This window comes from Erithacus rubecula (assembly GCF_903797595.1).
Source record: "Erithacus rubecula genome assembly, chromosome: 20".
Classification (NCBI taxonomy): Eukaryota; Metazoa; Chordata; class Aves; order Passeriformes; family Muscicapidae; genus Erithacus; species Erithacus rubecula.
Genome location: NC_136672.1, coordinates 8,103,427 through 8,130,281, shown reverse-complemented (window position 1 = coordinate 8,130,281; position 26,855 = coordinate 8,103,427). Strand labels below are relative to the sequence as shown.

General features: G+C 38.7%; 1 protein-coding gene across 4 annotated transcripts; it reads right to left on the bottom strand.

Annotated features, from left to right (window-relative positions):
* Nucleotides 1-26,550, bottom strand: RHOT1 (ras homolog family member T1). Of its 4 annotated transcripts, XM_079323764.1 has the most exons (22): nt 26,377-26,550; nt 22,859-22,917; nt 21,010-21,091; nt 20,062-20,105; nt 19,226-19,279; nt 18,825-18,877; nt 18,171-18,279; nt 17,490-17,591; nt 15,993-16,091; nt 15,563-15,671; nt 14,881-15,001; nt 14,108-14,192; nt 13,592-13,737; nt 12,901-13,001; nt 12,575-12,705; nt 12,138-12,221; nt 11,287-11,406; nt 10,744-10,946; nt 9,249-9,371; nt 3,929-4,072; nt 1,661-2,489; nt 1-328 (listed from the first exon to the last, which is right to left on the bottom strand). In XM_079323764.1, the coding sequence occupies exons 1-21, from the start codon at nt 26,411-26,413 to the stop codon at nt 2,372-2,374; spliced, it is 2,124 nt and encodes a 707-aa protein (XP_079179890.1). In that variant the 5' UTR covers nt 26,414-26,550; the 3' UTR covers nt 1-328; nt 1,661-2,371. The 4 variants fall into 4 exon arrangements, with proteins under 4 accessions (XP_079179890.1, XP_079179891.1, XP_079179892.1 ...); XM_079323765.1 differs by lacking the exon at nt 3,929-4,072; XM_079323766.1 differs by lacking the exons at nt 3,929-4,072; nt 9,249-9,371.
* Between the last annotated feature and the right edge of the window lie 305 nt (nt 26,551-26,855).

The window sequence follows — 26,855 nt, the reverse complement described above, 5'->3', positions numbered from 1 at the left end:
CACAGTACACAGTGATTTTATTGAAATACTTGAAAAGGCCAGCAATGGAAAAATAGGTTTGTCATGAGGAATTTAATGTTTGGTTTATTCGATCATTAAAAAAGCTGTGTCTCTAGGTAATTCTAGCCCATTACAGAATGCACTGTGATCCATGCAACTAATATACTACAGCAGAATAGGCACTGTGTACTATTGTAATTTTCTCTTACACACAGCTTTCAATGAGTATGACTGACAGATGTGAGAAATTAAACTGCAACCCTTTCCAAATTATAACTGTTTATAACATACAAAACTTGCTCATCTGATTCATGAGGGTTATAAAACACTGACAGGGCCGCACCATGCGGGATCTCCCTCGGGCCGGTCCCGCTCCGGTCCCGTTCCCGTTTCCCGCACTCCCTCGGGCCGGTCCCGCTCCGGTCCCGTTCCCGTTTCCCGCTCTCCCTCGGGCCGGTCCCGCTCCGATCCCGTTCCCGTTTCCCGCTCTCCCTCGGGCCGCTCCCGTTCCCGTTTCCCGCTCTCCCTCGGGCCGGTCCCGTTCCCGTTTCCCGCTCTCCCTCGGGCCGGTCCCGCTCCGGTCCCGTTCCCGTTCCCCGCTCTCCCTCGGGCCGCTCCCGTTCCCGTTTCCCGCTCTCCCTCGGGCCGGTCCCGCTCCGGTCCCGTTCCCGTTTCCCGCTCTCCCTCGGGCCGCTCCCGTTCCCGTTTCCCGCTCTCCCTCGGGCCGATCCCGTTCCCGTTTCCCGCTCTCCCTCGGGCCGCTCCCGTTCCCGTTTCCCGCTCTCCCTCGGGCCGATCCCGTTCCCGTTTCCCGCTCTCCCTCGGGCCGCTCCCGTTCCCGTTTCCCGCTCTCCCCGCTCCCAGCGCTCGGCGGCAGCGCCCCCTGGCGGCCGCTCGCGGGCGGGCCGGGGTCTCTCGGTGATTCCCTCGGTGATTCCCTCGGGGATTCCTTCGGGAACATCCCGGGACCCTCCCAGCTCCCCAGGAACCCCGCACTGCCGGAGCCTGTTCAATCAACACGAAAATATTCACCAATTCACTGGCCACAGCTCCCAAAACCCCGCTGAACTATTTCGTTTTTTCTTCCAGTCTTTGTCCCTGACAGTAAATACAAAGTTCATGACTGACTATTTGCATTTCAGCTTTAAAATGTCATAGAAGGCACTTTGGTCTTCTGATATAAATCAGAAATAAACTTTTAATGTAAGTATGAAACCGCACTGCCAAGATATGTAACATCCAACAAGTGAGGCAGCATCCATTCACATAAAGGACAAAGTTTTGTTAAACTCCACCTTTCAGGGCACAGGAAGGTAAAGAAAAAGTAGACAGACACAGTACACAGTGATTTTATTGAAATACTTGAAAAGGCCAGCAATGGAAAAATAGGTTTGTCATGAGGAATTTAATGTTTGGTTTACTCGATCATTAAAAAAGCTGTGTCTCTAGGTAATTCTAGCCCATTACAGAATGCACTGTGATCCATGCAACTAATATACTACAGCAGAATAGGCACTGTGTACTATTGTAGTTTTGTCTTACACACAGCTTTCAATGAGTATGACTGACAGATGTGAGAAATTAAACTGCAACCCTTTCCAAGTTATAGCTGTTTATAACATACAAAATTTGCTCATCTGATTCATGAAGGTTATAAAACATAACATAGTGAGAAATGAAAAACACGGGTTACACACAGCATATGAAGTTGATCTGGCAGTTTTCAAAGTTTACTTTTTTCCTTTTAAAAGAAAGACCAGACTCTAAATATGTCACTGGTCATGTAAAATACAAAATCACAGGCCAGGACAGCAAAGGTGACTCTTTCCTGAAATACATGATTAGAGGGGCAAATCTGTTTGTCAGTTAAAAATATGAATGAAAATCAAAAATTCTGCCTGGTATAGCTTATAGTCCAAAAAGATAAAGTCACTTCAGATGAATGTGAAATAAATAAGCAATCCTTGAGGAAGTATGAACCTTGAGTTGAGTCTACTCTACTGAAAATTAATTTCACCTATACACTAGAATGTCACCATGGTGAACATCTAAGAACTGTATTTTGAATAGGTTTTTGGGAAGCAATGTCTTACTTGCTTTAATATGTACAGGTTATTTACAACAAATTCCCTTTTGGCCTCACAAGTTAAGCCATTTTATCTGGCTGTTAAGATGCAATTCCTTTTTTTCCACACATTATGCAACACTGTAGTTGGAGCTATAATTTAAAATAATCTTATGCATGAATTACAAATATTAATAAAGTAACTCTGCATATATAAATATTTCTAGCAGAATTTAAAGCATTCAGAATGTACATAAAAGTGATTTTTAAATTTATTTGGTAGGGCCAGATGTGCTTCTTCTCAGATCATCGCTGCTTTAGTAGTGCTTTGTACATGGCAAAACCCAAAACTGCAAACACAGTAGCACCAAAACTTGCTCGGAGCCAGAACGTTGAGCTCTTGAGGTCTGCTTGTGTCACATGCCTGAAATTTAACACACATACAAAACCAGGTTAATTCCATGACAGGAACTCCAGACAGCTTGTGCTAAACTACTCTGCTTTTGGAAATTCATCACCACACTTGTCACAGGCAAACAGCTCAGAATTCAGCCTTACGAGCACTTTACAGTCATTTGCTTTTCTTAAAGTTCAGAATTTGATCTGCAGCCCCTGACCACATCTGATCTCCCTGAAGTCAGAGCGTTCACATGGCTGAGGAGAAATGCAGGAGCAGATCATTCATTACTCATGGATGTGGGGAGGGCAGGGTTCTCCTTTCAGAGTACCAGCAAGCATCCAGGAAAGGAAAACAAAAATAGCTACAAATAATTAGTAACTCATAGAGAGAACAACTCTGTCCAGAAAAACATCTTTTTTATTTGTTTTCTAAATGTTGAGTTTAATATTTCTGCTTTTCCATGAAAAACTTCCCAGTCCTCCTGAATATTTACTTATTCTACCCCCCAAAAAAAAGTTTACTGACAAGTAGCAAGTAATATTTTTCCAAAAGCTAGAATCAAACAATTTTTAAATCCCTTTCTTCCCAGTAGTCACAAGAACAGCAATAGAAACAGTCATCCAACACCAAGCTGAAAGCTAAGAGAGTGTGAGTGAAACAAGCAGTGACGATGGCATCAACAGAAAAGGACAGTATGGAGTGAATGTATGACAGAAAAAGCTACATCTCACATGACAGTGGAGACAGGCAATGACCCAACTCTCCCAAATATTGCAAGAAGTCTGTGAACATGCTGAGTTAAACAAGGCTGGCAACCCTCGACAGCAGTCTGAAGTATGACAGCTTACCAGAAAGCAGGAGCTACCATTTAAAATAAGTTACCATAAATGCCATAATTCAAAGCACAGGAAGTTCCTAAACAATAGTAAAGTTGAATTTTTGTTTGTTTCCTTTAGAGATAGAACAGAACTTCACTAGCCTACATGTTTTAGCCTGTGTTAATCACCATGGGTTACTCAGTGAAGCTGCAGGAGGGTTAAGTAAAGGAGCAAAGAGATCCTAAGCACACGCAGGAGTTCAGAGTGAGAACTGCAGAGCTGTAGCTCACAAGCTGTTGAGCAGAGCAGGAATTGCTAGCTGCTATCAAAACACACAAAACCAGTTTTGGATATGCTTTAGCAGACATTTGCAGGAGCCATATCAGCCAGATAGTTAATCAGAGTTCTGCCACACCACATGCTGAAGAACAGGCTCTTTGATGCACACACCACTGCTCTTTAGTCTAAAAAATCCTGATCTTATTCAAGAATGTCTTGCTGGGTTATAGAACAGACCAAATCCAAAAATTCCTGCAAGCATTAGTTTTTCTACAACTAGTTTTGACAAAGTCTCTGCAAACTGGATGTCAGGTGGCTTGTTGAGGGGAAGAAAGGGAAAAGGCATCTGGGTTTGGCTGTTGTTACCTGTCTTCAAGCAAACGTGGACCAAGAGATGACTCCATGAAGATGGAATCTTCTACAGAGTGGACGGCGTGCACCTGCTGCATAATCCTGCTCTCCTGGTCTGCTAACAGCATGGCCCCCACCTCAGCTAGGTAGGCTCTTAACCTTTTCACACACATGCACACTGCAGTTCATTGCATGGCTCAACAACAGCAACCCTCTCAAAGCAAAAAGCCCAGAGAATTTCTGATTTATAGCCACCTAGCCCCTGATTCTTGTGCAGTTGTAAAAACTTAGGCCTTGAGGAAAAGCAGAAACAAATGGAGTTTGTGCTTTTAATAAGCTAAGTAAAATGTATGATTTCATGTAGCTGAGTGCTATTGCTCTAAGGACAAAGAGACCTGCTTAAGAAACTGGGTTTTTCTTCCCACTCCATCTCCACAGGCTGCACTTCCATGTGTCCCACAGGACACTGCAATACCCCTGCACCACATGCACATCAGCCCTAAAACTGATGAGATCCCACTACTCTTGAGAACTCTGTATTTTATCACTACAGTGGTAGTTTGGGGCAATTTCTTAGAAAAAGGCTGCAAAATCCTTGTCTTCAGATCTGTAAACTATAAAACTCATCTGTGTATGTAAAATGAATCACTTGTAGGTAACATGATTTTACTGGATTACATGACAAGCTCTGTTGGATAGGACATAGTGCTTGTTCTACTGTTGGATGAGTATTTGTGTAACTAACAAGTTTCCAGTTTAATTTGATTAATTAAATACCCAACTACTTGTACAATTTAAAACCCCATCACTTTAAATATTCAAATCAACGTTTAAATTGCAAATTAATGCTTTTGCACTGCCTCATACAGCACTATCTCTCACATCTAGATTTTCTGATTCCTATCTATAATTTGCCTTGTTTTGCACATGTCCATATTTAATAGTATTCAAAAAACTTGCTGAGCACGCTTCATCCTTCTCAAAACAATTAATATGTTCTCAGCTATGATAAAATCCTCTTGTAATGTCTAAAAGGAGACTGAATTGGCTTTGATCCCTTTTCTAAGCCTAACAATAGCAGACTCTTTCATTTAAATAAGGAACTAATTTGAGACGGGGACTTGTCTTCCAACCTCAAGGAAATCTACTCTGAATGTTTCAGCCCAAAAATCCAAAGTTCAAAATGCTTACTGAAATTCAGAACATTATGGATGTCTAACTGCTTTACAACTTCATAAATGTCCAATTTTTCTTCTTTCAGTATTCATTATGCTGCCATAAAATCCATTTTTACAACTTTAATCTCTAATATTGTTTAGCTGCCATTAGAGGAACAAAAAAAAAAATCTGAGATAATAAAAAAGGATCAATATTTGTTTTTAGTGCAGGTTCTTTGACATGAAGGTAGCTACAATGCACAAAAACCTTTTCAATACATACTGTATTGAAGCTGCATTTGAAACTCTTGCTTAGTAATAATAAGAATGACATTTCAAACTTTCCAGACAGGCTCCTGTGTGTACTTAATCACAATTAGTTCCACAAATATAAGAAAGCCTAGAAATTTTTGCCTTTGGCACAAAATTCAGATTTTAATGCACATTTTGGGATGGGGGAGGAAGGCATATTTCTATTCAACCTACCCTTAGCAGTGAGTCAAGTACCTTGTAACTTCATCTTTGAAATCTGAATTTTTAAAAATTTTTTTTCAAGAGACTTTAACAACTCACAAGAAGTTTGTCACATGCACTTGCTAAGAAGTTAACTGAGCATGCTTGCCATGGGTACACACAGAAAACTGCTGAGTTATGGGTCAATGCTGACACTTTTCCCTAGGTCAGCAGCAGAATAATTCTTCAGTTTGGGAAGATTTATCCTTAAATACAGAAGTTTAAAAACATTCCTATAGTAACTTCCAAAGCATTTTAAAAGCACAGTGCTGAGGCCAACAGGCTGCTCACAGCAGAACTCAAAGCAAGTCCATGCAGCAGCCTGCTCTGACAAAGGTTCTTAGCATTAAATATAAGCAACTGAATTCCCAAAGCATCACATAACCTGCACAAGCTGCTGCAGCTTCCCTTCAGGCACATATTTTCCTAGGATGCAAACTAAGTCCAGCAGTTAGAATTTTCCCCCATGCATTAGTCATCTAAAATGTGCAAAGCTCCAAATGCATCTTATTACCCATAAAACCTAAAAATGGATGTAAAATGCCAATTCAAAACACTTTATTTAGAAAGAAATCAGGGGATACAGCTTGGCAAATTTCTATGCAGTCTGGGGCACTGAACAGCTTAGAGAAGGAAGAAAATAAATTAGCAGTTTCTGATGTCTTAATGTCATTTTTAGGATGTCATTTAGCCCTGTCCCAATTTGGGGGTCACCTAAGTATAGAGATACATTACTGCAATTAGATTGAATGGTGATACACAAGTTTTGAAAAATAAACTGCATACACTGCACATGGTGAAAGGTAAAACCTGGTTATACCTTAGAACTTCCTCATTATTACAGGAAAGTACAGTAATAATGTATTATCTTAACTTTAATTTCACAGAGGAAAGGTTGTCACAGAAAGAAAATCTTACTAATAATTCCTGAAACAACCAGTTTTCATATAGAATTTCACTAAAATTCCACAATGGTTTAAAAACTTTAGAATAAAAATATCCTCTGAGAACTTTCCTTGCTGAACAACACAATTCTCATGCATTAGGATTGTCTTATTTTGAAGTGAACTTAGCTGACAGAAAAATGCCACTACTGTACAAGCAAAAGGCAACATGGATGACTTAAAACCAAGGGGGAGGAAAAGCCAAAAATTAAAGCCCATCATTAAAGATAAGAGTTAGAATGACAAAAGCAGAAATCTTGCTTTTGGTAAAACAATGTAGTAAAAAGAGATTAGGTGCCAGCCAGTCAAATCCAAGTGAACACCTTAAAAGAAGAAATTAAAAGTATAAAAATATTACAGCACATTAGTAAGTCTCATAGATGCATGTCCAGTGCTTTGAATGCTGTGCCTCCCTCAAAGAACCAACAAAGTGTGACCCTGGGCAGTTCAAACCAACACAGCAATCTCCAAGGTGAAGGTGCCTTTCTGACAGCCTGCAGCCCTTGGGGGAGCCCCTGAAGTTTGTCCACAGAAGAGAAACTGAGCAGGTTTCTCAGCTGCACAGAGGAAATGTTCTTTTAATTACTACAGTGGGAACATTCAAATGTGATTTTATACCGTGTCTTGGTAACAGTGTTTAGGAGTTACTTAGCAACAAAGGGCACAGGAAAGGGTCCAGTGTGAAAAATTTCAGTTTACCTGAAAAGCTTCCACAGCCTAAGGGAATAGGAGGAGATCAGGAGAATAAAGTGCTCAAGAGAAACCTCCTTCCCTAATCACTTATCTAACTTTTGCCCAGCTATCTAACCTAATGGTAAGCACTTGTGAAGGCAAATAAGAAAAGATATAGAAACTAACTGAATCACAAAGTCCTTCTTGATCCAAATACTTTCCCTTATCTAATCACACACCATTTGATGTATGATTTTGATAAGACAAGAAACCCATCTCTACCCTCCTATGCCTACAATAGGGAGCTATTCCAGGTATCCCAGCTCTACCATATGTGCAGTTACACAGCAGCTCATGTGCTGAATGGTAAATAACCTGCAGCAAGGGGTTAGGGAGCAGGTGAGGTGAAGGGAGGGTGCTGGAAACCTGAAACAAGCCCTAGTGACTGAGAGACAAGGGGATTCTAGCAAATAATTCTTCTTTCTGGAGGGAAGTGTTATTGAAGAGCTTTCCTCATCCTGAATTACAGACCTTTTACACAGTAGTAGACTCCTATGTTTGCTAGAGAATCCCTAGTGGCAAGGTGTGGAATCCCAAACCTCAGTAAAAGATTTTGGTACCCTGAGACCCTGACAACACTTCAGAGGAATGAAGTTCAATGTCTAATGCAGGACTCAAAAAAACCCATACAACAGAGAAGCAAACCACAACAGCAAATGGAGCAACCCATACCAGTTCCAAAAAATGAAGATATGCTAGAGGTGATTTCAGCTTCAATAATGAAGAGCTGGGATTTTCTAGTAGTGACTGCTCAATGAAGTTTTAGAATGACAATATGCAAAGAGATTGCTGTTTCAAGGGATTTCTGTCTATGGGATGACTGCTGTAGAAGAGATGCAGAATGGAGAGCCTCACTCATTCAGTCTTTTCCTAAGCTAATGAGTTCTTCACCCTTCCTTGAATTCTCACTCTGTGGTTAACACTTGGATTAAAGTGGTATTTGACAAGGAAAATGCTCAGTAGGTGGGTGTATCAGCAGACCTCCTACATGTGTGTCATTTGCATTTAAAGGAGACAGACACTCTTACATGGAGCAGCTACATCTAAAACCTGTAACAAGGAGTAACATCCATGGACCAGCAGCACCTCAGGATATTCCAACCATGGCCTTCAAATAAACACATTTACCATCTAAGTTCCAAGAAGGCCATGGAGGATGGAACCACTGCACTGCAACAGTTGTTTGGTTTGAACTCCCAATTGCTGGGGTGTGATGACAAGTGCTGGGGTGTTAGTAAATCCTGTGTGTCAAAAGCTGCCTGCAGTACACACAGGACAAGCTATAGCACTGCTTTCAATGCTGAAAACCAGTTATCTCTCTTTACCAATTGTTTTTCCAAAAGTATCTGGAAATGCAAATGTTTAAGCATTTACCACTTCTTACATGTTGCATTTCATTCAGAGAGGAATTGGATGTTAAAAGATCTGGATTATTTTTTAACACAAAAAAAAGAGCCCACTCTTTGTGTAAACCAAGCATAACACACACACACACAGAAATTCTATGAATTCCCAAATATCAAATTAGCAATTATAAACATGTAATATGTTACATGATGCTGCTGTAAGTCAAGCTGTGTCTATGAAAGTATCTGTGTAACTGGGATCTAAAAGACACCACCTCTAATCAATACTAAAAAAAGCTGTAATGTCTCAAGTGAGGAACATTACAGATTTGTAGACACTACTTAATGTCCATTAGCAGTTCCCTAAAAACACAGTCCTAATTCCTGCATAGCACTTCTGCAATCACAAAGACCCTGAATCAACAACCAAATCAGTAATGTTCCAGAAAAACAACTGAACTAAGCTCAAAAGAACCTCCAAGTTAAACCAAGTTTGATAATTCTGTGACAATTATTAAAGCATTGGCCTATTTAGTGGATATGGAGTGAAAAATCTGCGGTGTACAAGGTTACCAATTGCTTTTTCAAAGCCACCCTTTATTTTAAAAAGCACACCTGGTACCTAGTAAATAAAGTTAAGGACCTGTTAAGAACTGCAGTGAAGAGTTTGTTCTTTACAGATTGCAGCAAGTCTGAGTTGAGGAAGTTCTGACAGATGCAAAATGTACACCTGTTGCAGGCGCACATACAGCGTAACCGGGCATGGCTGCGAAAACACACAGAAGGACAGGAGTTGAAATCTTGCTCATCAAATCAGGTGCACATTAGGACTGTGCCACAACCAAGAGAGAGATTTAGGAATAAAAGGTACATTTGAATGAGTAAGGAGAGGAGGAAAAAAAAAATACACTGGGGAAGAAAGGGTACAACTACAGCTGTGCAGAATTTAAAGGTTAGAGGTTCTACGTCTTGGACATTTTGGCATCACCACCATACACAGATCTTAACAGCAAAGCACAAATATGAATGAAAGTGTTTGTTGAATTTATACAAGTCCCCATAAAAGGGAAGCATTTGAAGGCTTCTGAGTATGTCTGCACAGCAATAGGTAACACCCCTTTTTCAAAGGAAAGGAAGCCACATTTTCTACCACTTGGAATGCACTCTTTACAGGGTGAGCGTTGCCTCTATTTTCCCACCCTACCAAATACATGCTTGAAAACTAAGGGAGAAGCAGGAATATTGATATCACAGACATTTGGTCAGTGCTACACTTTAGTGGTTTCCCACTATTCCAGTTCTACACAATGAACACAAGAGAAAAACAAACAAACAAAACCAAAACTAAAGCTTTACAGATGTAATTCAGTAAATTCAGTTTCAAATAATTAAAAATACCCTATTATTTTGGGTGAAAGTGACATTAGTTCTATTTATTTTAAAGCAAATGTCAGCTGTCATACTAGACTCCATCTGCTGTAATATTTATGTAGTTCATCACCATATTAAAAGCTTCACCCACCAAAAAAAGAGATGCAAAGTGAGTTTAGCAACAGGGAAATGTGTAGTGAAGGACAATCTGAGCTTAAGTATCTTGTACCTGAAGTCCAAAAATGTTTATACAAAAATTCTACTAAGATTATAAGATTTATTAGATGAATGAACTGAAGCACATAGTAATAAAAACCCTGAAAACAAAAGTACTTTAAGCAGTGCATTGGGGGAACTGTTGAGCACTAAGGTGCCATTGTTTGTAATCAACTGTCAAGTTGAGCTACCAACAAGAACTGCAGTACAACTCACTCTCAAAAATACCAAAATATGAAAACTGCTATACTTTTTATATCCCCAATACCCTGTTTGTTGGAATTTGCATTCCAAATGATAATTCCAAGTGAGCTGGATAAACTAGGGTATTTTTTAAAAACACCTTAGCAACAATAGCCGAGACTAACTTCTGTGTTGGACACATGCCAATTTCCTCAATTTGAAATAATTTAAAGTTTCTATTGAGATCATTGATATCTCTCTGTTGCTAAAGCCCAGTGAGGCAGTTCCATCCTGTGGCTAACAATGGCATGCAGTGAGTGGTGCTGTGTGACCATGCACGTGGGAAACAGAACAGCTCTGGTACTTACGGATACATTGCCATAGTAGTCAGCTTAACAAAGATATCCTTACTCGGCACATCAGCAGTATTACAAGTAAAGGCTTGGGGTGGAGGCATTTTGTGTTTTTTGCAGAATTCAGCAGGAGAAATACTATATTCCTGTCTAACTTCATGCAAGTCGGACTTGGCAGCTACCACTAAACATGGTATTCTGCTGTCCATGAAGTGCTGCTGTAAATTTAAAGAAAAAAAAAGTGAAAGAAACAGTATATGACACATTCAAGCTGGAACAGGCTGTATTACACTGGTTGCAGCAGCACTGACATACATTCATGGCACTGAAGTCAGGCATTTCTAGAAGCAGAGTAGTTTACATAGAAAGGTAGATGTTTGCTTTGTATGAGTAACAGAACTGCACCTCTGCTAAGGAATCCTGATATATAAGAAGCACTTAGAAATAAAATGTCTTTTAAGTACTAGAACTATGTATAGGTCAGGTAACTGGTACTGAATATTTAGCCAGTGAGAAGAAATATAAATGCAGAGGTTTGTAAATATAAATTCTACAAACCTTAAAAATCCTGGCGCAGTACTCAAAGGATTTAGGATTACTGACATCATATACCAGGCAGACAGCATCGCATATGGTCTCAGCATCAGTTAAAAAGTCTGAGTCACTGACATCGTGTAGCTGGAAAAAAAGATGGTTGCAGAGGGAAGAAAGCTTGTCATTATGCAGTTAAAGGAAATTTGTAACTTGTCTCATAATTTTCATGGTTTCTTTTTATGTATCCCTCAAACTAATGGACAGACAATAGGCAGAATTAATGAAAAAGAACAGTAGCAATTTTCCATGGAGCCAGCATATGTGAGCTGTTATCATCACATCTGCAAGCAATTACAACCTCAACATAAAAAGTGATATTTACTTTAAAACAAAGGCTTAGACACCCACAGAAATGGGCATTCATGCTACAGAGGAAAGCCACAGAGCAGGACTAGATCTCAGAAAACAAAGAAAGAGATCATATTATCATAAAGGAAAACTAGAGTGGAACAAGCCTTAAAGAACAGATTTCTCCCACTGAATACTAATTTTAGCCATTCCAATCACTCTGTGTGACAGATGCTTCTTACTGAATAGGTAGACTGACTTCTGATCATTTGTCACATGTTATAATTTGAAACACTGCAGTATAGTCATAAATGGACTAGATTTTGTACAACTCAGGTTAAGGTTTCAAAAATAACAGGTTTGACCAGGTTTGGCTAAATTAACAAAAAACCCCAGAACTTATTTGGGACAGAAAATAAAATGTTAAGAAGAGAGAATTAAAACTAGCTTGCTGTAGAAGGGTCTGAATAATTCAGAGAACTTTAGCACTAACCAGTCTTAGGCAAACAAGAATGAGGCAGTCTTACCAGCAGGTATTTTTCCTGTCCATATACATAGACTGTATTAATGGCATAGTAAGATTTGTGTTCTGCACGTATTTGCCTCTGTCTCTGAAAAGGCAGAATTTCATGTTAGACCACAGCAACTTTTTCCTTTAAGTTAGATTTGAACTGCTGGTTTACTCCATCTATTAATGAAATAAAAATAGAGTAATTTTTGGTGTTTTTTGTAAGGAAATGCACAGCTATAATCTATGATGTACAAGTCATTACTGCATGCAATAGCCACTGCCAAAATAGAACAAAAACAATAAAAAAGCAAACTCCTCCTTAGTAATTCCATATTTCCTCGAAGAGCTCTGCAAACTGAGTAATAACCATTAAAGCTCTAAAATCTATAATTTCTGCTGTTTAATCTTAACCCAAGATCATATATAGGTGAATACAGGCAAAATGTTTCCTACCATTAGATTTCTCCCAAGAAGAGCTTGAAGAACTCCACTTTTCCCACAGCCTTTCATTCCAACAACATTGCATCGGAAGACATTTCGCTGAGTCTGTTTTTTCTGGAGGTCTATTTTTTTATCTCTTGTCACTTTTGGGAAAACACAAGATATAAATTCATGTGAAAACATGAAAATGCACACAAAACAATCTCTCAAAAATATTAAATCAAAGGTTTCACTTGAGCAGAAAGCAAGAGCAAATGAAAATAGCTGATCCATTAAATAATTTACTCTTTAGCGTATTTCTAAATTTAAATTTCTCTGTTATATCAAATTTTTATTACCTGTAATTGCTGATGCTTGAGATTCTTGTTCTGCAAGTATGGAGTACCCTAAATAACCCAGGTACTCCAGGCAACGCTGCACATCCAGGTATGTGGTTAGTCTGGCAGAGGGGACAAAAAGAACTTTCAGGTGTCACCATCTGGGGAACCAATTCTTTATAGTACTGGAACAATCCTTATCTCCTGTCTCCAGACTGACATGACAGAAACATTCCTGGTACTATGCAGTACTGAAGGACAAAAATCTCTGAGAGTAAATGATGATAACTTCAGCAGCCTTACTAGTCACCAGAACTCTCCAAAGGCAGTACTTGCTGAGGTCTATCAACCCACACTGTATTTTCTTATCTCCCCAAGTAACGTTTTTCTCATTTTCTGTATTTTAAATTGGGAAAAAAGCCCCTTGTTATTGAGCACGGTTTTTCAAATCATCTCTAAGGGGTAAAACAACAGCAATAACATTGTGAAGAGACACTTCTTCATTGTTACCACTAAATACTGGCCAAATCCTGAACAGGTTATAGCAACAATCTGAAAATCAGGCTACTGAATGGCTACAAACACTTGACTGCCTGGATCAATTTTCAACTATTAAATTTCTACTCTTTCCAACAGTTTTTTAAGAGGAATCTACAAACACATGATCATACCCAAAGCTCTCAACTACTAAAATGTCCTGTATCACACTCACGTCCACTGGGAGAGAAACCCTTGGTATGTGATCCATCCTCTTTCATTTGTACAAACTGTGTTGTTCACATCAGGTCCCCATGGCATGTAAGGGAAGACTTTGAACAAGTCTTTCAATTCTTCAGGAGATAAAGCACAATCTCTATCCTGAAACAAAATATGGTATCAGACATAATTTAATTTGTGTCTATTCTAAATTGGTATTTTCTTGCTATATATACACTTTCAAGATACAAGAAACAAAGCTTATTTCTTTTTAATCTTTGTTCTTTTCTTGTTTTTTAATAAAATTAAATGTATGAGCTAGTTAAAAACAATTTGGTACTACAGCTGTAACTGCCAACTCTCCTTGTAGAAATCATAAGCTGCAGGTTAGTTTTGACTCACAGGTTAAGCTAAAGCAGGTTTCTGAATAAAATGACATAATGATAAAAACACGTTTTTGTTAGCAAAACTCCTGACAAACTAAGGCTTGTAAGTATAAAGACACACACACACACTCAAATGAAATGCTTACCAAATCATGTTTATCAAAAATACTTTGAAGAAACAAGTATGCATGATGATTTAGTTCTGTTGTGCAGTCAGGGGGAATTTTTAGGCTGTTTATTGAAAACAAAAAACAAACACAAGAGGCATTAATTGTTTATGAAATACAGAATATTAAAACTCAAAATACATACTTTTGGATTATAATATTTAGTATCTGACTTGGCACTTAAATGTTAAGAATTTATCTTCACATAGATCAAAGCACATACTTTTTATTAGGAATTCTAAAATGATGAGTGAGTACCTTTATATGATATATAGCTCTATAGCAATCACATTTTTGTTGGTTGGCTTTGTATCTGTACTTTGGGGTTTAGGATTTTTTAATAAAAAATGATGCAGTTACATTTTTTTAACAGAAACCACAGAATTGGTCAATCTCTTTTTAATTCGGGGAATTTTCAATAAGTCTCAAATGCTACGAAAATTCTGAAAGATTTGTCAGTATTGAATACAATAAGCAACTGCACAGATTTATATTCTAGTTTCTTACTAAGAGTCTCTTCTGCCACCTTTGTTACAAAGAAAGAGAACAGAACCCGATCTGTCACACGGGTGCTCTTCCTTCATGCTGTTCAGTCACATGTAGGTTTTGGCTGGTGGTTCTGGGTAGTCACTAAGTAAGGGATGTATTTGATGTAACAGTGTGCTAAATAAACACTGCAATAACTCTCTCCTGCTGCCAAAGCAGGAGCAGCACAGCCTAAACTCCAGCTGAGCAGCTGAGCTGGTACTTACGGAGGGAACAGGTACTCTGGTGTGAGCTCTAGGTCATCGTCGTAGCCAAAGCGACGCAGAACAGTCCAGGTTGTCTCATGCCTTCCTCGCTGAATGAAAAGTGTGTGTAGGAAAAGAAAACCTAAAAATCAAAAATGGCAAAATCTTAAGGCCCTGAAGTGCTTTACCTGCTACAAGTGGTTTCAATAGAATCAGTATCACACTTGGCAACAAAAAAAAGCTCGAAATGCACATTAAGATTTGAAACCTCCTGGGTGATATTACAGCATTATCTACACAGACTGAACATTCAGGAATCATGGTATTTGCAAATTTTCTCCAAGGAAACACTTCCTTCAAACAATCCCCTTGGTTTTCTGTTGTTTGCTTTCTCCAATACCAGCATTTTAAAGCTGTATGAAAATAAACCAAATATTTTCAGTAGTTTAAAACAGAAAGCTTTAGCCTGGAGAAGGGTCTCATGGAAGATTGCTTTTAGTTTTCTTGTATCAAAATAACCAGGTAGGATTTTTGTTTGGCACTTTCCAGGGCTTAAAGAGCACTGAGAGATCACTGTTCAGTAATCTCAGCTCTTGTAGTCTGAAAATCAAGACAGATTATATTCTAAAAGACCACCATTTTTATGTAAGAGTGATTAGCAACTGTATAAAGACACATCTTTTAAGAGTTAAATAAGACTCACCTTTTAATGTCAATCCATTATCTGCGACTCCATCACTTAGGTTTTTCCTGACTACATTCTTAACGTCTTCCAAAGCTTGAGGTGCCAGTGGTGTATTAAAACAAATTCTCTAACACAAAAGCCAAAAACAGCATTTTAGGACCACTGGCTACTGAGCTGGACAAACAGCATGAAATAAAGGTGTAGAAACTGATTTTTAAGTACATTAATAGATTTTAAAATTTTGCTTTTGAACTTGAACAATGGTTAGAAATAAAAATAATTTCATTTCTGTTTTTACAAATCCATTCTTTTATGCTGCACTTGAGACCTAGTATTTAGGCTTGATTCCCTTACAGTTCATCTTCCTATTATTTTTTCAAAACCAATCACTTGTTTTTCTAGCATTATACAGTTCACCTTTAAGCATGGTGGAAAGCAAAAGAGGTACCTGAAAGAAGTTGAGCTCTGCATCATTGAGAGTACCATCATTATCTTGATCAGAAATTCTAAAAATGCGAGTCAGTGCTTTAATACAGGCAGGTTTCATCTAAGGAATAAAATGAAGTTCAGTATCTTTCTAGGCTTGAATATAAAAGGATTACACTGAATGACACTAGGCAGCTCAATCAGATGGAAACACACACTAGTCCTCATTTACAGTTTCAGAACAGAGGCATTCATTCACATGTACACAAAAGTCAAAAGCAAGAGGAAATTAAAAATTGATTTAGCAAATTTATATCCATAAATTTAAAGCAATCATTCCACATTAAATGCTTTTCTATTCAATTATTAGAAGAATCTCGAACTCTTCACAAGCTGAAGGTGGCACTACTAAGTTATTAAAAAAAAAATAAAGCTCAGTTCTCTAAACTCAGTTTTATTGCTACAGAAAACTTTGAGAAACAACTAAATTTTTTTCCCCAAAACGATTTTTGATGGGGAAAACTACTATAAAATTCCAGTGCTTTGCAAAACTAAATAGGTCTAGAACTACAGCCAGGTAGCTTCAAACATCAAATACTGAAAAATCTTCACAGGACTCATTCATCTACCAGGCAAAGCATTGAGCATATGGACTATCTCTAGGACAAAAGAACTGCTAGGATACCTTCCAAGTGAAGGAAAACAGACACTGGTAATTCTCTCCCAACAACTACCGTGATGATGGACTCTTCTCTTCACAGAGGTCACATAGATTGCATAGAGATTGGTTTTGGAAAACCAAAAAAGATTTCAGCACAACAATTTTATCACAACATTACTAACTCATATAGATGATTCTGATGGAAGAAATCAAAACAGGGTTATTTCTCTGATTCTCTACTTAACATGGTATTTACAGCTGAAGCAACTTTCTTACTTCCCAATACTAAATGGATACAATTAAGAGATTCTATTTGTATGTGCCCTGGAAATTTTTATTAAAAAAAAAAAAATACTCCTTCATAATATACTCAGCCAACCACCTGATACCTAAAGACCAGATCATCACTTGTTTCTCATCCCTTTTGATAAAGTTTCATAGTTTTCCCAAAAAAAAAAAAACCAATTCTCTTAGATCAGACCAAGTCTAGAGTGTTTTCCCTGAAATAAATGGAGTTCCTGTGAAATGTACATCTAAAGGAGAACTGAATTGAAGACATAATTTGGGTCACATTACATTTGGCTCAAAGCCATTAGCAAAGCTTCTCATTTTACCCAGCAGCTCACACAGGCAAAAAAAAACCAACTGTCTTCTTTGCTTTGAACAAAGAAGAAAGACAGGTCAGGTTCATATATCACAAAACAACCCCTGTGGTTCTGGGATGCAATGCCTGACATTTGGGGGTGGGGTGCTGGTAACAGAACACACTAAAAGATGCAAAATCCACTGAAAAGGAAAGAACAGGAAAGTGATTCACTCCCCCCAGATTATTTACTTTGAGAATCTATGGATAAATACCTCTTTCTCCTCTGGGCAATAAAGAGGACCTGTAGGATGTAGAACAGCTTTCTGTGCATAATAAAATAGCTCAGATATATTCTTCAAGTTTTTGGCTGAACACTGAAAGAGAAATCCTCACATTGATGAGCTAGTTTCTTGACTATTTGGCGATTTCTTCTGAAATTTAAGTAAGCATCAAATTTTTAAAGACTTAGACCCCTCCTGTTGGTACAGGGCTGGAAAAAAGGCATCCAGCCCCTGTATCTGTTCAATTAATTAACAACTTGAGGCTTCACTACAATTTGTTGTCACACCATGAACAGAAATCAAAAACCTGTATCTACTCTGGGGGGAAAAAAAAGAAAAGAAAAAAAAAAAAAAAGGAGACATATCCATACATATGAAATCAATTTTGAATACTTTGCAGACATCTGTCTGGCTTAATATTAAATTGAAAACTCTTGTTAAAGGGAAGTATGTGAGGAGGCTCTAAATATTAGAATTTGACAGTAACATTTGATTATACAATAATGTAGTCTTCTCTAAAGAAAGACAGCATATAAACTCACTATTATAATTACTCATGTTTGAAATATTTAGTTTGGAAAAAAGGAAAACCCCTTTTTCTACTATCAAACTGCCATACATGCTTGGCAAGAATGTATTTTTTGTTATTTAACTTCAGAAAGTCTTGCATACCTCTACACACGTTTCTATCTCTGTATATTGATTCATAATGGGAAGGATAGTTTCCATACTACTGTACTCCACTAGATCAGACTTGTTTCCAACTAATATAAGAGGCAGCCTAAAAACAAAAGAATATTAAGAGCTTTAAAGACAGATTGATAAAAATATGTATCTTAATTTAGCATTTTATGTCCCACCAGAAACTATTGTATTCTTTTTATTATGTACTTAAATGTCACTGGAGGCAATGGGCAAAACTAAATGAGAGCAGTTTAAATGAAGTGTTTTGATATACACTCAGACAGAAATGTACTTCTTGTTGATTCTACAAAACCCACACATTTAAATACAATGGTAACTAATCACATTGTTATTACCCAAACCAGCATCAGTAGAAAAGCTACACAGACCATGGAGCCAAAGCCAGTCATACCACAGCAAATATAAACACACCTGGTAAAAGCTGCCCATGAAATTCAAAATAAATAACATTGCTGGCACATGTAACAGACCTACATACATCAAAGCTCTTGCTGCTTGGACTTCTTATATAAACTTTAAGTTTAGTATTTGATTTTCTTAAACAATTAACATCCTCAACACTGTTGACTGACACCCATCGATGTGCAGCCTAATTCACACTTCTCATCTTTACTTAAGCACCTGCTATCTTTGTCTGTCCTTTCATTGATGAGAGGAATCCATCGACTCGTTACCTAAGTGGGATTAAAAACAGACATGAAAAATACATATTCAAATTAATGTGACTGAACTGTGCACAAGTTTCACTACAACTGCTACTGGTTCTTTCACAAAAAGGCACATACTGACCCACAAAGGAGGAAACAAAAATTGGAGCTGATTAATGAGCAACTTTCTCAGAAAGTGAAATGACTAAAAACTCTTATGTTGAAATGGAGCAGAAGCAAACCTGTCTGTTCTCTTAACAACCAATCTCAAACTCCATCTCAGGCATTTGAAATGTCTAATCCAGGTTTCAGCTTGACATCAATTAACAGTGCACAAGTTACATCTCAATAATGGGATAAAATGTGTTACTGTACCTTATCAATAGAATTCTTGTTGTTAACAGCATAGACTATACAAATCACATTTGCCTGAAATGAAGAGAAAGGAAAGGCATGGAATTGCAATGCTCAGAAACCCTGAGTAACACAGACAATTAAAGACCATACATAACAACATCAGAGTCAACTCTCTATAGAACTCTGTTCCTGGCTTGTTTAAGCTACTTGGAGCCTCAACAACAAGATTAAAACAAAGAACTTATATGGTGAGCAGTGCCAAAAAGCCTGTCTTGCAGTGTGACAGTCACAGCTGGTGCCTGCAGAGACCTGTGCCACCAGGAAATCCAAACTCAAGAGTCATAATGTGCAGCCTCCACTGAAGCACCAAACTAAATGCCAGAAATGGAACACAACACCATGACAGACTGTACAGAAAATGTGCAAAGGTGCTCAGAAAGAACTGAAAATAGAAATCAGAAGGGATGACAAAGTCACCAAGAAGCCTGTGCTATTCATAAATGCAAGAGCACCATGTGACAGGAAGAAGTAAAATGGATCTTTTCAGGGTAGAATTATTTATACAAAACTGGCTTGCTGATTAAAGGACATTTAGGTTCTGTCCTTTCACTTGGAAGGACAAAGCTTAAGTTCCATTCACCAACACAGTGCCATTACCTACTTTCTTCAATTAAGATTTCTTAAATAAATATATCTTTCCTATAGCACAAGTCACAAAAAACCCCAGAAAATACCAAGAAAGAAAGGTCTTTTTCCTTTGATTTAAACTGAAGCCCATCTAATGCAGAGACCTTCAAAGGAAAGACTAGTATTTTCCCTAAACTATTTTCTAGCAAACATTAAAATACACTTACCTGTGATATTTCATGGTAAAGCTGCTCATCACTTTGCTCTGCTTCTGCATTCAATAGAAGAAGTTATTCATTAATACCAAAATTTTTGCAAACACAAAAATTTCTGAAACTGAACTAGGGTATTTCAGAAGGCTCATGAGACAACTTTGTCAAAGCCTTGTTATTTAAACTTCTTTTTATAAAACACACTAATGAGTGCTCCTTCCAAAACAATAATTAAATTGGTCCATTAATTTGTAAGACAGAAACAGTCTGTTGCACATCAATTTTCTACATCCATTTGGAAGAGGAATAATTATATTTGTAGAGAGGCTCTCTACAAATCTCTCTTGGAACAAATGATAGTTTGCATCCTTCTACATTTTTCAAGAGCCCCTTCCTTCTATAATGCAAACTTCACATCAGAATATATGTTGATTTTACTACAGCAGTAATGATTTTTATAGTGATACCAAGCCTCTGCTAACTGAATCTATGAAAAAATCATTCAGTAGAAAGAAAAACTCACATAAATTTAAGATCAAGTCCAACAACAACAACAAAAAAATGCATTATTTCTTTTTCCAGGTGGTTAAACACATCAAAGACACTTCCTCAGCAGTGATGGGAGAGACAAGGTACCTGCTAACTTGGCCTTGCTCTTGGCTTGCACTGTAAATGGCAGAAGGGTTTTTCTAGCTGTGCAACAGTTGTACAGATTTATGATAGCACACAAACCTTCTCAGTGAATCTATTTATCTATTCAGCAATAAGATTAAAATACAAGAAAAAAATACAAAAGAGTAAACTGACCCAAAATCATGAGGTGTCCTAACTTAGAAATTTGGAAAATTTCTGCTTTTCTCCAGGCTTGTCCCACCTGTAGCTCTAGTCCCAGACCTGTCTGTGACAGGCTGTTGAGTCAAACAATCCCACACCAAATCAGTGATGGTGCTGAGCAGCCCCTACCTGAATAATCCACTATGTGGGTTGGCACTCTCTCAGGAGTGACATCAGCTGGAATGGTGATTTCTTCAGCTCGGGGAGGAACCTGAGGTTGAAAGGAACAGAAAGAAAGAGCCTTTCAAGATAATCCAAATAGTGAAAAATGTCATATATTGTAATACAGCTGCCATTTAGTCAGCTTTAAACAGAACAACTAATGCTAGTTGTTCAAGTTGTTTCGTTATTTGAGTACTTTTGGTTCTTATTTGTTTGGTTTTCTTATTTTTTAAGTACTGAAAGTCACTGCTACCTTCTCATTTTTACCTGTCTAGTTACTGCATATGGAACTTCCTGCATGCTTTGCAGAAAAAGCATAAAGAATATTTCTATAAAACTCAAATCCACTCTATTCAGCACCTAAACAAGCATGACAGACAAAACACATCTCAATTTTTAAACAACTGTAACCTGACAACATCCTTGCTTTTGATAGTGCTAACCATTAAATTCAGAAAATCCTGAAAAGCAAAACATGATGCTAAAAAAAGCCAATTCTGAAAAATGCTCTAAACTCTGATAGCCCTTTTTTCCAAAGAACACTAATCCATATTCAGGAACAATCAACTTAAACCTGATTTTAATGAAAATATCCTGCACATCTATTTATTGCCTTTCACCTGTTGACACTGAACTTCTATGATATTTTCCTTTTTGAAAACAAGGGAAAAAGTCAATCACCACAAGAATGTCTCTTTGTGGAGCTTCTGCTCAGATCTTCTTCAAGAGTGATTATTGATAACACCCTGAACATTAAACACCATTTTCAAGCCTGAAGTGCCTGTTAGACCCCAAAATGTTGATCTAATCTGCCTGACTGCCCTGAGGAACTGGGCAGGTCTCTTTCAGCAGCTTTTATAGAATGCAGCATTTTCACAAAAGTTTTTTTCTGTAATGTCAGGGAGATCTTGTGTTATATATAAATCATGCTTTTTCTCTACATGCCCATTTAGATAAATATTGTAGGTTACACTACAGGGAGAAGCTGAGAAGTGAACAGAGGACTACAACTCACTAAATACAATAAGAAACAACCTGCCAAAGGAACTAGATCTCCTTTTTACCTGCAAGGTTAGGAACTAAATTCAATTATGTTAACAAAATTCAGTTATGTTTACAATCCAATCTTGACTCCTGAACTGTTGTAACCTACAGATTTGCACTAAACCCAGAGCAGAGTAGATTCAAAGAGCAGCACATGATGTCTATTTTAAGACCTGTGATCAGAAGAAATAAACATTCATGTTTATATGTAAAAAGCTTAACTATTTGCAGCAGCTGTGGTTCTTTTTATGATACAAACAAAACTATGTGCTGCTTTTTTAAAGCAACAATATATAGAAGTAGTTTTTTCTACAGTTTTTACTTCAGAGTCAATAAAACATTATTCAAATACAGAAGTGCAGGCAATGTCTTGCTTAGGTACAAAAAACTGGCTAATTTAAACAATGTAACTTCGAATTCCTTATTCTCAAATATTTTACAATCTACCTGCTCCTTGAATGCAACAGCCCCCCAAAAATAACTGATGGTCTCTTTCAGCACCTTCCCATTTATGTGTCTCTCATATTGAAACATGCTGTCGGTTTGGACCAATTACAGCTCCTTAAAAAACCTGCCCCTCATCAGAACTTAGATAAAACTTAAATTCCTAATGTCATGCAGACATGTATTTAAACTAACCTATATCACTCTTACTGAAGTAATCTTTGTAATTTTAAACTTTATTTTGTTTTTAAACATTACAGCAGAGTCTATTAACTTATTTTATGACAAGATAGAAATAAAATTGAGAATACAAATGAAAGTGCTCTACCTCTTCTGGGAATTCCTCACTGACAAGAGACATAATTAGTGATGTCTTCCCAACTCTGGCTGCAAAACATTAAAAACAGATATTAGCTTGTTTTGTTACACTTAACAGTTGCACCCCATCACAAAACAAGAAGATTTAAAAATTGTTTTCCAATTCACCACATTAAAAGCTTATAAGCTGTTGTTTAATCATATGAAATATGGATGACAGCAATTTTCTTGCAATTCTTTTACTGCAAAAACCTGGGGTCCATCTGCCACTTCCACATTTCCTCCAGAAGGGAAGGGAATTCTGCTCTGCCTTACACAGAAGAATTGTCAGGTTTTAACCTTTACATAGAATACTCAAGCAAACAAATAATCAAAACAAACTAGAAATGATTTAATACATCTTCAGAAATACAAAGAGAGCAAACAGAAAAGCATGTAGAAATTAACTGTTTTTATATAATTCTTAATATGATGATTGCACTTTAGTCCTAAAATACCAAGGATGAGAGCTGGAAAAGATGACAAGAACAAAGTCTGCAGTACTTTGACTACTTCTAAAGTGCAAGAGCTTAATCCCTTTGATATAAATGAGCTGCCCCCCCACTAAAAGTGAAAAATACCCCAAACCACCAACCCTTCTAAAGTCACAGTTTTTTAATCCAAGAGTATCATCTCAGCTTCAGTACCCGAAACCATTTAATCAAATAAATGACTTTGTTTGCCTGCAAAGTTCAGACTTCTGATATCACAACTTAGCTGCTTGGATTTGAGAAGCTCTGAAGTGACTATTTAAAAACAAGAGTTGGTAACTTCTCTCAGCGTTCCACTCTCTCTAAATCCCTTAATTTGTGAATTTTCTGGTCCTCTGGAAGTCTTGTAAGACTATTACTGCTTTATTTGGTTTTGAGACACTTCTTAAAAACCAAAATGCTCATGTTCAAATATCCTCTGAGTCTGTCTATTTCTAGCAAAACTCAAATTCACCCTGGATGTACCAACACCTCTGCCAGCAGGAATGTGTTCAGCTGATATCACTGCATTTACACTTAACTGTGTAATTGTATAGAAACCCAAACATGGAAGATGAAGAGAATTAATTATACCACTGGCTGATTTTGTGCAAGAATTGGTGTTACTGACCTGATGATCCAGTCAGAGCATACTCAACTTATCTAGGTCTATTTTTGGTATGCTACCATGTTCTGACATTCAGAAATAAAATCTTCTCTTTAATTTACCGTGGTGAAGAGTAGCTGTAATAAGGTTATGCCAAGTGAAGAAAAGCTGCTCTGAGGAAGAAGATTTCTGTTTTCCTTAAGAGAGAACTGCTGTAAACTTCTCCCTGGTGGGACTCCCTGCAGAGCAGCAGGTTGCAGGTTTAACAGCAATGCAGTTGTGTTTCCATCAAAGATACTCAAGTGAGCTAAAACCCTAACTTAAACAGCCAGGCATCCTCCTGCATCAACTTCATCTTAGTTTTCATCCTGACAGAATGGGAAAAGCTTCAGAAGCTCTCCTAATTTCACAGGGAAAAGAGATGAGTACTTCCCTTACAGGTAAGTAAAGTTACTAATTAGTGAAAATAGTTATGTGTGTTTTGCACCTGACCAAGACAGTTCCCACTTGAAGCAGTGGCAAAACTGGTTTTGCAGATACAGAAATTCTGAAAATAGAAGATATGTGTTGCTGGTGAGTAAATGTTCAGTATTTAGAAGCTCTTGATACATTTTCTAGTGTCCTTGAGTTTTATGAAAATCCGTAAGTTCTAGTGCAGAGATTTGGGTTATTTTGTTCAAATCTAGGTCAACCTTCTGTCCTTCCCAATCTGTTTATAGTCTTAGAAATAACAGCCTAAACAGTATCAGCTGACTGGGAAGGAAAGCACCACAGCACTTTATGATAACTAATTTGTCTTTTTCCTCATATGTCTTCTACATCATGCAGCATAACATGCTGAACATATTCTGAAAATTACTGGCTATGAAAAATTGATGTTTGCACCCCCCATATGAGGACTAAACCAACTTAAACCTAAGTTAGGACCACTGGGGATGAAAAAGGCTGAGTTTTGGAACAGGCTTACAATAGAGTTCTTGGCATATTTCAGATTCTGAACCTGATGGTCTGCTGTCACCATCTAACAAGTTTTATATGGTCTGGACTAATCTGTGGTTTCAGACTAATAAATACACATAAGATACATACATACATAACTGACAAGTTTTACCAATTTGTAAAACAAATTTCTCCCTCCTCCTCACTACAAGTCAAACAAAAGTGTAATACAGAGATGCTCACAATCTCTGGTGTGTGCCATGTACTACACATTGCTCTATTTAAGAAACCTGTATTTTTAATATTCCCATTTGGACACAGTGTAAACCTTGTAGCCAAAACAAAGTACCTGTTACACCTGTGCAGAAACCACTGCACAGAGCCAGCTCAGAACACAGCCTTGCCAAAGACAGTGAGGTTAACCAGGCATGTATTCTAAAAGAGGAATTAAACTGTGTATTCAAAGGCACCAATTGCTAAACACAGTCATGCAAAACTAACCAAATACAATCTTAATGAGTTAGTTCTTTCTGCACAGGGACAGCTCCCTCAAGATTTCCCTCTAGAGAAGTCAGTGTCCTTCTATGCAGTATAGACAAAGCCAACCTGCACTGTAAAACAACTGCATAAACTGCACTATAAATATATATGGGGCATTCAATCCTCCCAAAAGCTTTGTTAGTAGTACCACATTCTTAGTATAACTAGGTGATTTTACTAATAACACTTGCTAATTACTGTGCATTGTTTCCCCTCGAGGAACATAAGCTGGCTTTGCAAACTAACAGAACCTTGCTGCTATTTATACCGATGAAAAGCTGAGCCTCTGCAAGCCTTGTCAACTTCAGGACTCAATTTTATTAAAAATTCCAGACCCATAGCACCTCTAGCGTGCACCTACGTGTGTGCTGTTTATCCAAGGTCACACAGAAAGTTAAAAGCAAAAAAAAAGGATGCGGACTCCCTGTCCCTGTCCTGGCCACAAACACACAACACCCAACCTATAACAACTAGGAGCACATCAAGCCACTGATTTCCAAAAGCAGTAAATGGAAAACGTGCAAGTGTGATTTTCACGCAGAAAAAGAAGGGGGAAGGAAATAAGAAAAAGAAAAAAAAAAGAAAAAATAAGAGAAAAAATAAGAGAAAAAATAAGAGAAAAAGAAAAATCAAAACTTTAAACAGGCCGTGGCCAAATACCGGTCAAGAATTTCACCCCGGTGTCATCTCCAGGGACGTCCCAGCCGCACAATTCCACCAAGCGTCGGCCGTGCCGGTGCCCGGAGCAGGGGGCCGAGGGGCTGCAGGCCCCGCTCCGAGCGCTCACGGCGAGCCCAGCCCGAGCCCTGCCCGCCCCGCGGGGCCGCCGCCGCCCCGCGCTCCCCGCCCGGGCCGGGCTGAGCCTCACGACACCGGGGCGATGTGACAGCCGGCGGCCCCACCGCTACCCGGCCCTCCTGCCTCGGCACTCACGTTCTCCCACCAGGAGGATCCGCACGTCCTTCTTCATGGCCGCGCTGGCTGCCCCCGGCGCGGGGCCGCTCACATCGGGCGGGGCGGCGGCGGCGGCGCCGCTGCGGCCTGGGCTGCCCGGGCTCCCCTCACGGAGCGGGGCGGGCGCGCTACGGCGGCTCGCGAGGGACCGGCCGCGAGCGGCGGCTGCGCGGCGGCTGCGCGGGGCGGCGGCCGCCCCTGAGGGCGCGGGCGGGAGGCGGCGGCTGCCCCGGGCCGGCCGGGACCGCGGCGAGCGCTGAGGAACAGCCCGGGGCACAGCGGGGATCAGGCAGTGAGGGTGGAAAAGAGATCATCCCGTCCAACCCACGAGCCAACACCGCCGTGCCAAGCAGAGCGTGGCACCGAGTGCCATGTCCGGTCTCTCCCTAAACACCCCTAGGGACGGTGACTCCAACCCGGGCAGCCCGTTCCAATGTTTAATCACCTAATCAGGAAAT

Excerpts from the sequence above, each read along its gene's own strand:
- RHOT1 (XM_079323764.1), bottom strand. The coding sequence starts at position 26,413 with ATGAAGAAGGACGTGCGGATCCTCCTGGTGGGAGAAC. Across the intron at positions 21,092-22,858 it reads GTGAGGAATTCCCAGAAGAG|GTTCCTCCCCGAGCTGAAGA; the intron begins GTAGAGCACTTT and ends TTTCAACCTCAG. Across the intron at positions 19,280-20,061 it reads TTTACCATGAAATATCACAG|GCAAATGTGATTTGTATAGT; the intron begins GTAAGTGTATTT and ends TCTTCATTTCAG.